Consider the following 15,790-nt stretch of genomic DNA (forward strand, 5'->3'; position numbering starts at 1 on the left):
AAAAAAAAAAAAAGTCTTGAGCAAAAGAGGCATGGTGTGTGAACCTCTTCTAAAGGCAGACTTCAGAGTCTTAAAAGCCAGAGAATGTGGATGTTATTCTGATGGAACCCCACAGAAAGGGATGGGCAGGGCAGGCCCTTGTTTGCATTTCATTTGCAGGGGCCAATGAGACTCAGAAAAGGAAAGAGTCTTGGCCAGGGATGCACTGTTAACCTGATCCTGGAGCCCACTCCTCAGGCTGCCCAGGTGGGTGGGGAGAGGTGTGAGAAGGTGGCACTATCTCGACTTTGCCTTTGACCTTTTGGTAACAGAGAGCTGAGGAAAGCAATTATTAAGGCAATTGACTATAGGAGTCCACTTTATACCACATTCAAGCTGTTGCATAACACATGTATATGCATCTTGTTACCTAACACCTGAACAAGTGAAAATTCCGTGACACATCTGGTCCTAAGAGATTGTAGGCATGTAGATGATATTAGGTGAAGCCGCTTCTTACACCTCATGATGAGGAACCATTCGGATTCAGGGGCTAAGACCTGGGCTCACAACATTTCCCAAAGAATTCCAGTGCTAGGAAGCTTCCCTGGTCTGGATGGCCATTCCCTGGGACCAGCTGTCTGAGAGGAAATTGGAACTAGGCAAGAAGTGTCTCTCGGTCCCCAAGATGCCTTCTGTCCATTAGGAATCAATGTCATCAACGTTGTTTGTGCAAGAATTGCAGCAAAATCCTGGACATATTTTAGGTGGAGGCCTACCATGTCACTGGATTCCGATTATTATTGCAGATTCAAACCTGCATTCTTCCTTCTGCTGTGGTGCAAATGCCAGCAGCTACAGAGCCATTTATAGCTGGAGAGCAGCTCCTGCAACAAACGGCTTACAAGGGCACCATGACCAGGCAGGGCACCCCAGTATGGTGGCAGAAGGGCAGGCAACTCCCAGAAAGCAGTCATTTGTGCCACACTGTTGCCCTCCCTGTCTTTATTGACCCCACTTGCTAGGACAAACTCTGGGTGCCAGTTTGTGGCCTTGTGTTCTGGGAAGGGGAGGTAGAGGTGACGTTGAGTTGCTCTTCAGTCTTCCTTAGGATGGAGACACCTTTGGTTTCTGTTTTCTAAGCCAGATAGTTATGTAAAGGGAGGTACATATCCACGTATCCACGTCTACCCTACTGTTGCCCTTCTGGTTAATTTTTCAGAAATATACAGTGATTTTCCTTGTACTGAGCACACTTTAATTTGATGATTTGGCCAGAAGCTCTTCACACCTCAGCTGGTTGCCCAGGCCTGGGCCCTGGGAGACTTGGGGGTGCGTTTTCCTTTCTCCCACAGAGGGTCAGCTGGCCTGGATTTATCAAAGCTCTGTCCCCACTTCTTGCGGTGACTGCATCTATCCACCCCCTGGGCTGTGGGACTCCCAGGTGAAAATAGGAGGTAATAATGGGTGGGTGGGAATAATACAAGGGAAGGAGCCTCATAATCCATGTGCTCTGTGCCACTGTTTTCCCCTTTCACTGAAGAAATTCACCAGCACTTTAAGATCTAGCGAGGAGGCCACCTTTCTTGAGCCAAATGCAATCAGCGTGATCTGTACCACAAACTTAGGGGACAAACTTCACCAGACCTCCCTTTTCTATCATGTGAGGCCCCCACATACCAATCAGCAGGAAGCCAAGGGTCTCCTCCCTCCTGAGTGGAGACTGCTGCCATCTCTGAATTGCCCAAGAATCTCCAAGGCTTACAGAGGGTGGTGGGAGATGTCAGTCATCCAACGCCAGGTAGGGAGGAAGCTGGTCTCTTGGGTCCCGCACCTGATTACTCCTTTCTGCCTTGGATCCTGTTCAGGCCCAGGATACTTGTGGCTCTAGATCCCTGACAGCCCCATAGAAGCACCCCAGACCTGCCCCCATGGTGACAAGTCAGCAGGGAAGGAGGCTGGCTCTGCAGGGGCCTTTAGCATCAGCCGCTCCTGGGCAGAAACCAGCAAGGCCCTTTACCCTGCTATGGTTCTCGGATTTCAGTGTGCAACAGCATCTGATGCCGGCATTGTCAAACATACAGATTCCTGGGCCAAACCATCACCATGTGGCTTCTCAGGCCTGGGTGGTGGCACTGGGCATCTGCATGGAACAAGGTCTAGATGATGCTCTCCAGGGGTCTGTGGCAACGCTCAGAGGAACATGAGGCCCTGTTGCTGAGCCTGGCCCCAGCCAGGCTGGGTTCAGGTCTTGACTGGGGCCCTGGGCTAGCTCATGAGACCTCCTAACTTTGACTCTTAGAGGGTTGGGATGAGCGGCTCCCCACACCCTTCCATGGTGCCTACTTGACTGGGTCCCTTCCCAGGACCAGGAAAAGCATCTTCCTTCCCCTCAAGTGACTGTGGCCCCTCTTGTGGTCAGGACAGAAGGGTGTTCCCAAGCCTGAGGACACAGCTGCCCTGGCTGTGTCCTGTTGGGCTCCTGGAGGTGCTGGAGGCTCCAGGTTCTGTCAGGTTCCTTCTCTTCTGTCAGGTCCCTTGGATGGGGCGTGGAGCGCATGCGGGGAGGCCTGGAGCTTGGCAGCTTTGTAGACTCAGCTACTGGCAAGAAGTTCCCCAAGGCCCACACTGTCTGGCTGTTTATCAAGGCACTGGCCAGGCACTGTCCTTGCAGGGTCATGGGGTTCTTAAAACTTAGTAAGGACCAGTCTGGACCCTTCGGTCCTCAGTGTGTGGCCTTTGGCCTTCCTCCTTCCTGTTGCTACTTTCGTGCTGAAAGAAGGGCAGGAGCCGCAGGGTTTGAGTCTGGGAACACGGGTCTCAGGTGCTGGGCAGAGGCTGTGGGGTAGCAGGGCTTGGCAGAGACGGCAAAGGACAGATGTGGGTGGACATGGGCTGTGGAGAAATCACTTGAACCCTGCAAACCTCAGGGTTCCTCTATTAAATGGGGACAGCTGAGGCAACTGTGACCCAGAGGGCACTTGGCTGTCTAGCTTTGCTGCAGGACTGGTTGGCCATGAGCATTCGCTTATTTGCTAGTGAAGCTGCTAAAATAAAGATTCGTTCTCAAGTCTGAGTTTTTGAGCTGCTAATGGGGAGTATGGCAGTGTGGCTACTGTGAGGGGGAGGGGTCCACCGCCTGATCCCCCCGCCCCGAGGCTGCAGCCCTGGGATGCTCTGGGGTTTCTGTTGGCCTCTGTGTGGGGCTTTAGTGCCCTGGAGAGTGACAGGAGCCGCCTGTGTGGAGTGGGATAGTCCTCCCCCATGGGGAGGGCACCTAGGAAATGTCACGGCACAGGGCTCAACACGGTCTGGGCTGGTTGTGTGAGAGAGAAGAGTTGGGCTGTGAAGTGAATTAGACCTGCCGCCAAACCCCAAGTGGGGTCAAGTCCCAGTGACAATCTGTGGGACTTGGAGACAGCTTGTATCTCAGGGCTTGAGGGAGGCAGGAGCGCTCGGGCACGGCCGTCTGGGCAAATACCCCAGGAGCCGCGGGGCGCGTAGAGCCAGTCTGAGCAACTTGCCGGGGGCGGCTCCCTGGGAACCCTTCTCTGAGGCCGCAGGCAGAACGGGCTTGCGCTTGAGAACGGGGCCTGCGCTCAACTCACTGGGGCCTCCCCTGGGTGGCCGAGGTTCTTTTCCCACGCCCTGCCCCACAGCTGCTCTCCAGCTGTCCTCCTTGGAAGCTGTCCGGTGCCCGGGAGAGCTCTGGGCCTGGGGTCCAAATACCTGAGTTCAGTCTCCTGTGGTTCCCTGGCGTGGGCCTCCCTCCTCTGAGCCATGAAGGGTTTGGACAGGGGTTACAAAGCCCTTCCTACCTGCCCGTCCGTCCCTCAGGGGCCGCTGCAGTCTCATCCTCCTGACTCTTGGCTGCTCTGCCTCTGGGCACTTTTCTTGGCCAGGCGCGGGGCTGGTACCTCTGGTGTCCACGTCTGTTCACGCAAGCAGGTGCCTCCTAGCTCTTGCAAGCCATGGAGGAAGGCGGGCTGGAACCGTTGGGTGGGGGTGGGGGTAGGGGGTTTCACCCTCTGGAGTTCTCAGGGGTGTCAGGGGAACTGGGTGGTCAGAGTGGGTAAGTTCTCTTGGGCGGGGTCACTAGGAGCCCTAAGGCAGCACTGCCGGGGAGAGTGGGACCTCAAGAGGCTCTCGGGGGTGTGGTGGGTTGGATCTGAGGCTGAGGTGAGGCCAGCGACAAGAGAACAGTGGGCGAGCCAGTGGCCAGAAGGGCTGGGGGATGAAGTGAGGTGCAGGGAGGGGGGACCCGCCAGGGTTCCAGGCGGAGACCGTGACCGCAGGGTATGGTTGTGTGAGGCCAGGGTGTGAGTGGGACGGCATCGGTAGATGTCTTCCTCAGTCCAACTTAGATACGAGGGAGCTACAGAATGTGGAGCAGCAGACACGCTGTTCCTCTACCCCTACTTCCAACTATGCCACTGAGTCCTGAGCACCTGCGGCGTGCTAGATGGCATCCATGACAGCCCGGGGGATACAGAGAGGAACTCGCCACACCTCCAGCCAGCTAGAGCCTAGCAAACCGCCACAACCTCCCCCTCCTGCCAATATACCTCTTGACACAACCCGATTGGTTCCACATCCACCCTCCCCCGTGGCCTTGTGCCTGAGGTCTGGCCTCATTGGAGGGTCCCGTTCTCCCCTGTGCAGTGACTGGCTGAGGCTTAGTTCAGCGGTGTAGTTGTGCCCAATCAGACGCTGAGGAAGGGCAGATGGGCAGCTTCTGGGAAGGGCACAGTCACAGTGCTGGGAAGAGGCTGTCTGGCTCCGCGGCCCTGCAAGCGGCAAGTGATTCGGTGGCTTGACGTTCCGCGCATCCAGGACCCACTGGTTCACAACCAACTACATTCATGCGACTGACTCCCAAAGCCGGGCTCTGGGGGATGGGGGGACACCAAGAGCTGGTGCCATGGGCGCCATATCAACTTTCTCCTTTCCCAGCAAACACAGGCACCCAGGCTGAAACGGAGTAAAGATCCTGGGGTCTCAAGACTCAGGCCTATATTGGTGGCTGCCACTCACTGACATTTCAAAACATGAGCCTGTGCTAAAAATTGTCCATCAAACACTGAACAACCACTGAATAACAAGGCCCTGGAGTGGCTCATCCCATGTAAGGGCAGGGGCAAAACTCACTGACCCGTGTCCACTCTGGAAAATAGGATGGGCTGACAGGACCAACACAAACACCCATGAAGGGGCAGACAGGGGAGTCGGGACCTCCAAAGACAAGTGGTGCTTGAGCTGGCTTGAGGAGGCTGCCCCATCTCTGAGGTGGGGGAGGGATCAAGGTGCCTGACTCCTGAGTTGAGGGAAAGAGGCCTCTGCCAACCAGGAAGCACGGCGGCCCTCCCCGCTCTTCACCTTCTCCGGTGGGCCAGGGCCTCTGCTGCTGTCCGAGTGGAGGTGCCCACGGGTCTGCAGCATCTTGGCTACAGCAGGATAGCCAGCGCTGGTGGGAAGGGCTGTATACGTGGGCAGCACATGGCTTGTGCCTGTGAATGCAGGCAGTCCAGGGACACAGGGAGGTGGGCACCACCACTGGGCAAGGAGGACCCTTTTCTCTGCAAGCCCAAGCCCAGGCAAGGGCACCAGGAGTGGCTGCTGGCCCTTGGCTTGGCACCATGGGTACACCCTGCATTTGAAAGCCCTAGTGTCCCTGTAGGCAGGCACCACCAGCAGCAGCAGTTCTCAAAAATGGCCCAGTCTTCAGCTATGAGCTTTGGTGCCTGGCCTCTAGCCAAGCCCCTCACCCTGGGCTCCTGATCTCACCGCTCCACCTTCGGTGACCTCACCCATGCTTGTTTCAGAACAGGGAAGCCCATTGCAGTCCCCATGTGGGCAACAGGAGTCAGAGAGGTTGCCTTTAATAGCTCAGTTACTATTGTTTATGTTGATAAAGGGTCTGTTAACATATTGCAAAAGAGAACCAGTCCAGCATGGGAAGCACTGCCTTACTGTACCCCGCTCTCAACTGAGGCTCCTGTGATGAGCACAGTGGGCACACACCCCATCCCCAACCTGTCCACGGGTCCCTGGGCCATGGTGGGGCCAGGAGTGACACTGCTGTGAGGGGAACATGGAGAGCTGGTGGCTCACTCACGGTGAGAGGCTCAAGGGCGGCAGTGGCTTTGCAGCAAAGTTGGCAGCTGGAGCAGTGTGTGGGGCCTGGGAAGGAACTGGGAAGGAACAGACAGGGTGGGGCTGGGGGAACTGCCAGGAACTGCCAAGGATCCTGAGCTGGGCCACTGCGAAACTGAGACGGGTGCTTGTCACATGGGAGCCACTTCATTTGGCTAAGCATTAGGTCTAGGTTCAGGAGCCACGATGCTGCCCCAGGTACCCCCCCCCCCACCGTGGTGGGTGTGGCACAGACACAGGCCTCTGCCAACAGGGCAGCTGGGCACACCGGGCACTCAGGTTGCCTTCTCCTTCCCGCTTTCCTTCGGTTCCTCTTTCAGGTTCTCAGTCACGAGCTTCATTTGCTGTTAAGAGAAAATAGGACACCAGGTGAGCCACAGAAGCCTAAGTAGTGGCAGAGGCCTCTGCTCTCTGTGGAAGCCTGGCCAGCGCCTTTGACCCCAGGGAAGTGGTGACTCTGATGCTGCCTGCAGCTTCCGGCAAGTCCCTGGGTCTGACTCTGAGGAGATGGCAGACAGTTGGTGTGGTGGAAATGCAATGTCGCACTGTGTGAGCCCAGACCAGCAGGGATTTTTAAGGACACTGAAATGAGAAGCAGCTGGTGTCTCCTCCCTGGATGGCCAGGATGAGAGGAATAGGGGGACAGGGCCTGAGAGAGAACGGGGCATAGGCTTGGGACCAAGTGCTTGCTTTGCCCCTGTGCACTGAGCGACCCTGGCAGTTTGACCTCGCTGAGCTGGAGTTTCCAAATCTGCAGTGAGAGCAACAGTGCATATTTTGCAGGGCGGCTGCAAGTATTGTTGTCCACGAAGTTCCTGGCACAGAACAGATGCCCGAAATCATCAGATGTTTCTCACCAGCCTTTTGTCCCTAGTACAGCCACAGGACTTACCCTCACCCCTCCGCCCCCATCCTCACTGGGAACAACCCATTAAGTGTCCGTGAGGGTGACATCAAGATAGAGGCGCCCTCCTGGAGGGCAGGATGGGAGACTTCCAGGGAGGTGTCAGAAGGGAGAGCCTGTGCCCACAAGTCAGGCATTGGTGTGAGGGGCAGTTTTGCTGCTCCTGCCTTCCCCTACCCCAGCCCCGAAGCTCCCAGACACTTCGGTTTTGCGGCTAGAAAACACCACTGCAGCTCTGCCCTATTTGTTGAATAAATGAATAACTATAATACTGTGGAAGTTGGCTTCAAACAGATTTTCGATAACAGTGATTCACTTATGGAAAAACAAAACTCTTGAGTGCAAACGTGGCTGGTGCCCCCAGTACCTGGCTACTCATCTTGAGAGCCCAGAGGGCCACACAGGGCTGGAAGCAATACCACGCTCCCTGTGGCTTTCAGTGGGAGAAGCCGCTTTCATAGGCTGTCTATCCAAAGCCCTTGTCTGCTGCTTTAACTTACCCTTCTAAGGAGCCTTTAGCTCTGCAGTACCTCAGGAAGGCGCTCTCAACTCCTGACCATTCTCCTGTTTTCTGAGCCTGGCCTGTCTCCCATGGGGCAGCTCAGTGATGGCTCCTGGAAGCTGAGCCCTCTGCATTTGGCTTGGGGAGGGGACTGGCTGGCCCTTTCTTATCCATGTCAAGGCAGGGCTTAGGAGATGACTTTTGATAAGAAAGGGGGCTACAGAGAGTCAAGGTGACCAGTTTATCAGCAGTGGGGGTGACAGGGTTCTTACTGCAGGGGCCACAGCATTTCAGCAGGCCCGGAGTAGGGGGTAGACACAGGAGTTAACACGGGCCCAGGGACATGCCCTGTCCAAATGACCCACCACTGTAAGATTTCTATAACCTTCATCCTGCCAGGGGGATAGAGATGGTTTGATTAATAGTTCACACACCTAGAGCGGCTGAACTGCCAGGCCCTGTAAAAGTCTCCCCAGAGTTTTCTGCATCTGCTGCCTCTTCCATTACTAACATTTCAGGTCTTCCCACAAGCCCATGCTGTTAACTACAGATATAAAATGTCACCATAAATAAAAACTGTAGTATTTCAGCCCAGGTTCACTGCAGACTCTTCTAGCTGTTATCATTTAATACTTATACGACTTTTAAAATGTTTTTTTTTTTTTTTTTTTTTTAAGAGGGTCTCACTCTGTTGCCCAGGCTGGAGTGCTGAGGCATGATCACACTGCAGCCTTGAACTCCTGGGCTCAAGGGATCCTCCTGCCTCAGTTTCCCAAGTAGCTAGGACTACAGGCATGAGCCATTGTGCCCAGGAAATTTAGCTAAACTAAAACAATAATGAAGACAGAACATTCCCCAGCTTGTCACAGAACCTTGCAGCCACATTTCCCTGGCATTCCACATGGGGAAGAAAATAAAAATGGGAGCATTTGAGGCTTCTTTCAAGGCATGTGTGGCTGGAAGCCCCGTGAGGTCAGGCACAGAAGCATCCAGCAGCTCTCTGGGAGGGGCCCCCTGCTCCACAGTAGCCAGGGTGGATGGGCCCTCTCCTCTGAATGACCAAACCCAATGTGACTTTTGTCTCACTTCCTGGGGCTGCTTCTGGGGTGCCCCCCACTTGTCCTTATAACTGATGTGCCCATGGGGGGCTTCTTCAGGGCCACAGCCCCTTCTCTCAGGCCCAGGGTTGGGGGCTTCACCCAAGTGCGGGGAAGGAACTCAGAACTCACTTGACTGGGCTCCTCCCACCTGTAGTGCCTGCCTTGCTCAGGGCAGCACCTAAGAGCCTGAGGATGTCCGCGAGGTCACAAGGTCATCTGCACTGAACTGCACTGCTGGTGGCAAAGGTAGAAAGAATGGCCAGGGACCCTCCAGTCCTCCCTTGCCTCAGGCCAGGCAGGAGCCATTTGCACATTTCTGCTCTTTCCTTCACCTGCCCTGGAGCAAGGCTTCTTTTAAAGCCATGAATGATCAAGCCTCACTGGAGTTCTGTGATCCCCAAGTTAGGCCAGGGCCATGGGATGTCTCAAGGCGAACTTGGCAGCCAGGAGAGCAGGAGGGGACAGGAAGGCTGTGCTCCCAGGGCCTCTACAGGGCAGTGGCAGACCAGGTGATTTCCTTCCAAGGGCACTGTCCCTCCCACGGCCATGGTATGGAGAGGGGCTCAACTCGACTCCCTGGGTTGCCTGTGCCCACAATCTCCAGCTGGGAGACCCTAAGCCAATGGCAGAACCAGAAATTAAAACCTGCAGCTAAAGTCCAAAGAAAAACCCAAGTGATTTGGAGGAAATGAGCTGCAACAGCCTGCTTTGCTGAGACAAGTTAAATTGTCATGAAGTCAGTGGCTGACACCCACACCTTTTCTGTGTAAATGGGGCAGGCCTCTACCTCCCTTGGCTGCAAATGGAGTCAGAGCCACAGATACTCATTACTGGCTGACTGGCCCTAAGATAGCTTCTCTTAGGTAAACCAATTGCTATCTGAGTCTGTAACCCTCAGTACGAGGTCCTGCGACTTACAACAAGAATATCTCATTTGTCTTCCCTGTAGTGACTGTGATGCAAACCTGCCCTCCTGGTGAAGAGGAGGCTGAGCCCTAACCACAGTCCTGGTCCAAGAGCACTTCCCACACCCTCCCCGATGGGGAAGTGGGAGCACTGGCAGAAGCGACGTCAGGATCACAACATTTATGATTAGGAAGGAAACTTGAAGAACAGTCAGTCTCACGGCCACTTAAGAATCCTGAGACCTGGTTCAATGCAGGCCCTACAGTGGGCCCCAGACTCGAATTTTTAACGAGCCCTTGAGTTTTTCCACTGGCTATCCCAGGCTTGCAAATCTCTGATTTGTTGTGGGTCACCTTTCACAAATAAGCAAGCTTGGGCCACAAGAGGTGAAACAGGTTTCTCCCAGGCCATACTGCAGGCTCCGGCTGAGCGGGCTGGGACAGTGCCTAGGCACCAGGCTGCCTCTGGCAGCTCAGCTCTTTGGCTTCTTCTCCTTAACAAACCTGGCTGGAGGGTGGGTGGGGTGGGAGTGAGCAACATTATCCCCTTAAAAAAAACCTGGCTTCTTTGGGGATCCTTAAATTAAAATCTTCATAAAAATATAAGCAAGATAATAGAGCTGACAACTTCTCCAAAAAAGTATCAAAATGGAGAGAGAATGGAATTTTCCCGTAACTTGTGACTCATTAAAATATCCATGCTCCAAATTATTCTTTAAAAAGCACTAATGTTTTGCATCATGATTACTAATGATTATAATAGGAACCTAGTCATTAAGTGTGTTGGCCAAATGCACAGCTTGACCTGAGGAAGACTGGGTGACTGGATCCCCTTTTCTCTGTGGAGAAGTACAGAAAACTTTCTGAGAATTGCAACGCTTCCCACAGACCTGGAATGGCCACGGTGGACTCCACAGACTTGTGATAACCACGGTGGACACCACGAACCTGCAATGGCTCCTTCTCCCTCCCAGCCTTGTAGCAGAGACTCCCTCTGGCTGAGCCCACAATAAACTTTAGGATCCTTCTATTCATAGCATTCAGGGAATCACTACCATCTGATTACATCTCCTGCTCAATTTGAAATCTACTAGCAACTACTCCATTACTCCTTCTCACCCCTGTCCCCCTCCCAAACCACGACCTACAGAAGGAATCTGTCTGGGGAGGCCTTGACTGAAGGATAGAAAATCCCATGTGTCATCAGTTACTGTTCACTAGTGGCCCCACCGTTCATGTCCTCTGAGTGCAGGGTGCAGTGGCTGGGATGGAGCCAGGCCGGTGGCCACATAGGGTATCTGGGAATGGAGTTCTAGGCCAGTTCAGTTCAGCCCAGCAGCAGCACCTGGCTCCCCTGGCCAACCCTAGCCTTAGGTGTGCAGGCCTGAGAACAGAGCATCATGAGCACCCATTCCCACTCCCCCACCCAAAATCTGATTTAATGCACCTAAGTGTGGCCTGGGCACAGGGGCTTTTCAAAGATTCCCAAGTGATTCTAACATGCAGGTGAGGTGGAGAGCCACTGCCTGGAACAAAGCCACCCTCCAAGTCTCCCTGAGAAGGGGAATGGCAGGGAAGAAGGGAGGGTCAACTTCGAGCCTCCTCCACTCAAGCTTATTCACGCCTTGCAACCACAAGCACAGGCTTCTCTACAGGTGTCACTGACATGGCCCTGGGGACTCACAAAGCTACACAGCTTATTGGGGACATACAACTAGAGTCAGGGCAAAAATCAAGCCTGACAATTTAGACAAAAAAGGAGAGTGGGGCTTCTGAAGCACCTATTTTCACAAAGACTTTATTTGTTATCTCTATTGGAAAGTTTACCTCAAACAGTGTTCTGAAAATATCATAATACAATGATTAAAAAGTCCAAGGCTGACCGGGCGCGGTGGCTCAAGCCTGTAATCCCAGCACTTTGGGAGGCCGAGACGGGCGGATCACGAGGTCAGGAGATCGAGACCATCCTGGCTAACACGGTGAAACCCCGTCTCTACTATAAAATACAAAAAAACTAGCCGGGCGAGGTGGCGGGCGCCTGTAGTCCCAGCTACTCGGGAGGCTGAGGCAGGAGAATGGAGTAAACCCGGCAGGCGGAGCTTGCAGTGAGCTGAGATCGTACCACTGCACTCCACCCTGGACGACAGAGCGAGACTCCGTCTCAACAACAACAAAAAAAGTCCAAGGCTGTCTGGGCTTGGTGATGCCATAAGGCTCTAACCAGCCACGATAGCAGTGAGTAGAGGGGCAAGAAGGTGCCTACAGCAGCCCACCACGCAGTCCTGGAGGGAGTTACGCCCACCTCTCCCTCTGATTGTTGCTTCATTTTAATACTTGACAAAATGTAAAAATGTAAGACTTGCGGGCAACCACAAGTGCCAGTGCTCCAGCTCCCACCTCCCACCCCAGCCAGTCTTTCTCCAGTTGTCCCCATCTCAGGAAGCAGTGCCACCACCAGCCAGCATCTCAGACCGTGGAACTTCGGCCATCTCTGCGGATGCCTGCTCCCCAAGTCCAGCGCCTCTACCTGTCACACACCCACTGCTCCTGCCTCCCTCCTCAAGGCTGTGCCCCTGCCTGCACTGAGACTGCACCCCAGACCGTCCCACTCTTGTCCCAAGGCAGCCCAAGCAGGGTTTTAAATGGGGGGCTGTAGTATGCCACTCCAAGGTCCCCACCACGCTGGGGACTGCAGTTCATCCCTTCTTGTCTCTCATCCTCATACCCTGCTGCCCTGCACTCCAGCCTTGCTTCTGCTCCAGCCACCAGCTCCCTCCACCCAGGCTTGCCTGCCCTGCCTGAGCTTTGCTGGCAACTCCTTTCTGCCACTCAGTCCTCAGCCTGTCTCTTCCTCATCCCTCTATTTCCTCCTCTCCTGTCACCATCCCATCCCTCTATTTCAATTCCTGCACTCCTCTCATTACCATCTGGTTTATTCATTGTTTATTTGCAGATTTTTTTTTCTGTCTTAAATGTTGCATCCTTCCTGGTATGTGGTCTCCAGAGAGCAGGGCCATGACTAGACCCCAGGGCCTATGGCAGTGCCTGGCACTGAGTTGGTGCTCCATGAAAACTGGAAGAGGGACCAGCTTGCAGCCTGCAGTAGCAGCCAGAGAAATTCTAATTTAGCCAGTAACCTCAGTGTAATTCCGATGAACTTGTAAAGCCTCTTTTTTGATGTGTATGAAAGAGAAAAGCCTCTTTTCTCATGTAACACATATTCAAGTTCTTGAAGTCAGCATCACACTATGACCCACGAACTGGCCAGTCCCATGTATGGGATCACAGAAAACACACCAGTAGCATGGGCTTTATGTCAGAAGCACCGGCTTTCAGGGTTCCCAACAGCTACCTGCCCTGGTAACAGTGCAGATTTGGGTCCCAGCCTAAGGTTTTGACTCAGAAGCTGGGTGAGGGGTGGGTGGCAGAAATCATGGCTAGCAAGCTGAAGCTGGGTGAGGGTCGGGGTGGGGTGGCGGGGAAGTGCGACAGAAATCATGGCTAGCAAGCTCCGATGTGGCTCTGGTGAAGGGGAAGGTGGTCTGCAGTTACGCCTGTGTGGGAGAAGGATGGTGCCAAATAATCAGCTTGGTCCCAGCTAGAAACAAAGACTCCTCCAAGAAAATCAAATCCCCACTCCAGAAACGCTCCCGCTCACGCAACAGGAGACGTATGAGGGAGTCTACGACACCCTCCATTAACCGCACGAGCTGACCGTGGGGTGGGTGGATGTCAGTTCAAAAAGGGGAAACAAAGGTGTAATGTCTGTTTCTCAAATGATTTTTTGAGCCCTGTTTTCTCTGCACATCTGGGTTTCAGAGCAAAATTTCCCAAAACAGAAGTTAAAGGACTTTGAAAGGAGATATTGTGAGACTGCAAATTACTTCCCATGGAGAGCGAGGAGCCCACAGAAGCCAGAGGTTGGCTTTCCAGCCATCCCCAGGCACACACTTTTTCTGACGCTTCTGGAACAGGGAGCTAGTCATGTCTGATTAACTACAGCCACCTCCCAAATCTGGGCTGTTGGACTCCTCACACACCTGCGAATGCTACAGGCCATGAGGTTCCACAGGTGGCCAGAAAGAGCTGGATGCTAACACAAAATGACCAAGCAAAACGGACCAACCTCCTTGGGTCTGGGAAATGTCATCGGGGCGGCGAGCCCTCACCAGGGCTGCTCATCCCCTCTGTCCTTTCATGTTCTCTCAGTGGGCACTGATATTATCTCCAAGTTATGGATACCCCAAATATACATGAAATCACCTAGCAACTAATCCAACAGACCCTTCTGCATAACCCCAGGCTGCAGCACGGAGTGGGCGCACCCATCTAGATGGTTCCTGCAGGCTGTAGGGCTCAGGCCCGTGGGTCTGGGTATCAGTCCTATGCTTCCTAGGGTTCCCTGTGCCAGGTTCATGCCAATCTTGGCTACTTACCTCCCCATTTCCTACATTTCTAATCGCTCTTGTACAGCAAAACCTTTTTTACCTCCTTTGTTGATATAACTTTTCATGTCTGCTATATTACCTGTGTGTAATTTAAATTTATAGTGACCAACACTTATATCACATTGCATGCCAGGCACTGTTCTAAACGCTATGCACATTTGACTTACTCCTCATAACCACCATATGAGAGACACACCGTTATCATTTTAAAGAAAACACAGAGGCACAGAAAGGCTGAGAAACTTGCACCAGGTTATAGCAGGTTTTAGCCCAGGCTGCCTGGCTCCAGAGCCGGCTCCTAACCTGCAGGCTGCCCTGCCCTGCCCTGATGTCGGATCTAGACGTTTCATTTTTGTACTATAATAATATCACCCAACTGTCCACCGGGGTCACCTGTGCTTTGAGATTCAGATTCAACTGGATCACACCTCCAATCCACGAGGTCTTGTAAGTATCTCTGAATTATTGGTGTGAATCCAATTTTGTCTTGTCACACCTGGCTCAGATTTCCTGCTTCTGCTAAATCTCTGAAACCATGGCAGCCTGGCTCCAGATACACTAGGTTAACCTTATCTTGATCTATATGCACACATTTTAGCAAGATATTAAAGAGTGTTTAAAACTTTAAGAATCAGCCGGGCATGGTGGCTCATGCCTGTAATCCTAGCACTTTGGGAGGCCGTGGTGGGCAGATGACTTGAAGTCAGGAGTTCAAGACCAGCCTAGCCAACATAGTGAAACCCCATCTCTACTAAAAATACAAAAATCTAGCTGGGTGTGGTGGTGGGTGCCTGTAATCCCAGCTACTCGGGAGGCTAGTGTAGGAGAATCGCTTGAACCCAAGAGGTAGAGGTGGCAGTGAGCCAAGAACGTGCCATTGCCCTCCAGCCTGGGTGACAAAGTGAAACTCCGTCTCAAAAAACGAACAAAAAAAAACTGTAAGAATCATTTTTTTTGGGTGGGTGCAGTAGCTCACGCTGGTGATCCCAGTACTTTGGGAGGCCAAGGCAGGTGGATCACCTGAGGTCAGGAGTTTGAGACCAGCCTGGCCAACATGGTGAAACCCTGTCTCTACTAAAAATACAAAAAAAAAAAAAAAAAAAAGCCAGGTGTGGTGGTGGGTGCCTGTAATCCCAGCTACTCGGGAGGCTAGTGTAGGAGAATCGCTTGAACCCAAGAGGTAGAGGTGGCAGTGAGCCAAGAACGCACCATTGCAGTCCACCATTGCAGTGACAAGAGTGAAACTCCATCTCACAAAAAAAGAATCAATTTTTAAAAAATATCCAGAAGTCCTTGATGATTTTTTTTTTTAAAGAAAGGCTTCCAACGGGAACAAGAACAAGAAAATGTGGAAACCACAGTGAGACAGTTGGCAAAATCACAAATGCTCAAGCAGCTGAAACTCGGATGCAGAGGCACTTCCTTTAAACAAAAATGATTTAGACCAGGTCTCCTACTCTCCTAGCTAAAAGAGGCAGGTGAATCCTTGAAATCACAACTTCCTCAGAATCTTCAGGCAGGACTCCCTGGACTCCAGAGCCAGAGAGAGCAACAGGACAGTTTATTCTCCTCTTGCCCATGCATGGCAAGCCATAGGAGCCTGGGGGAGAAGGGTGTCTTCCTAGAACAGAAGCTCCTTGAGGGATGGATTTAATGCCATATAATATTTTTTGTTTGTTTTTACAACTTTGTCACATTCAATATTTTTAATAAATAAAAAACAGGCATGTGCTTTAAATATTATCCAACTTATTACCAACTGCACCCCATTAAAACGTGTGACCTGGAGGAAAGAGAAT

The 15,790-nt window shown here is 52.7% G+C and overlaps 1 protein-coding gene across 5 annotated transcripts in view; it reads right to left on the bottom strand.

Annotated features, from left to right (window-relative positions):
- Positions 1 to 5,838: 5,838 nt before the first annotated feature.
- ANO10 (anoctamin 10) overlaps positions 5,839 to 15,790 on the bottom strand; it is a 262,801-nt gene continuing 252,849 nt past the window's right edge. For all 5 annotated transcript variants that reach the window (XM_011950982.1, XM_011950978.1, XM_011950981.1 and 2 more), the window contains one exon: positions 5,839 to 6,476. In XM_011950982.1, coding sequence (XP_011806372.1) covers positions 6,408 to 6,476 — 69 coding nt within the window. In that variant the 3' untranslated portion in view covers positions 5,839 to 6,407. The remainder of the gene's footprint in view (positions 6,477 to 15,790) is intronic.

The sequence above is a fragment of the Colobus angolensis genome, unplaced genomic scaffold, assembly GCF_000951035.1.
Source record: "Colobus angolensis palliatus isolate OR3802 unplaced genomic scaffold, Cang.pa_1.0 Scaffold311, whole genome shotgun sequence".
NCBI lineage: Eukaryota > Metazoa > Chordata > Mammalia > Primates > Cercopithecidae > Colobus > Colobus angolensis.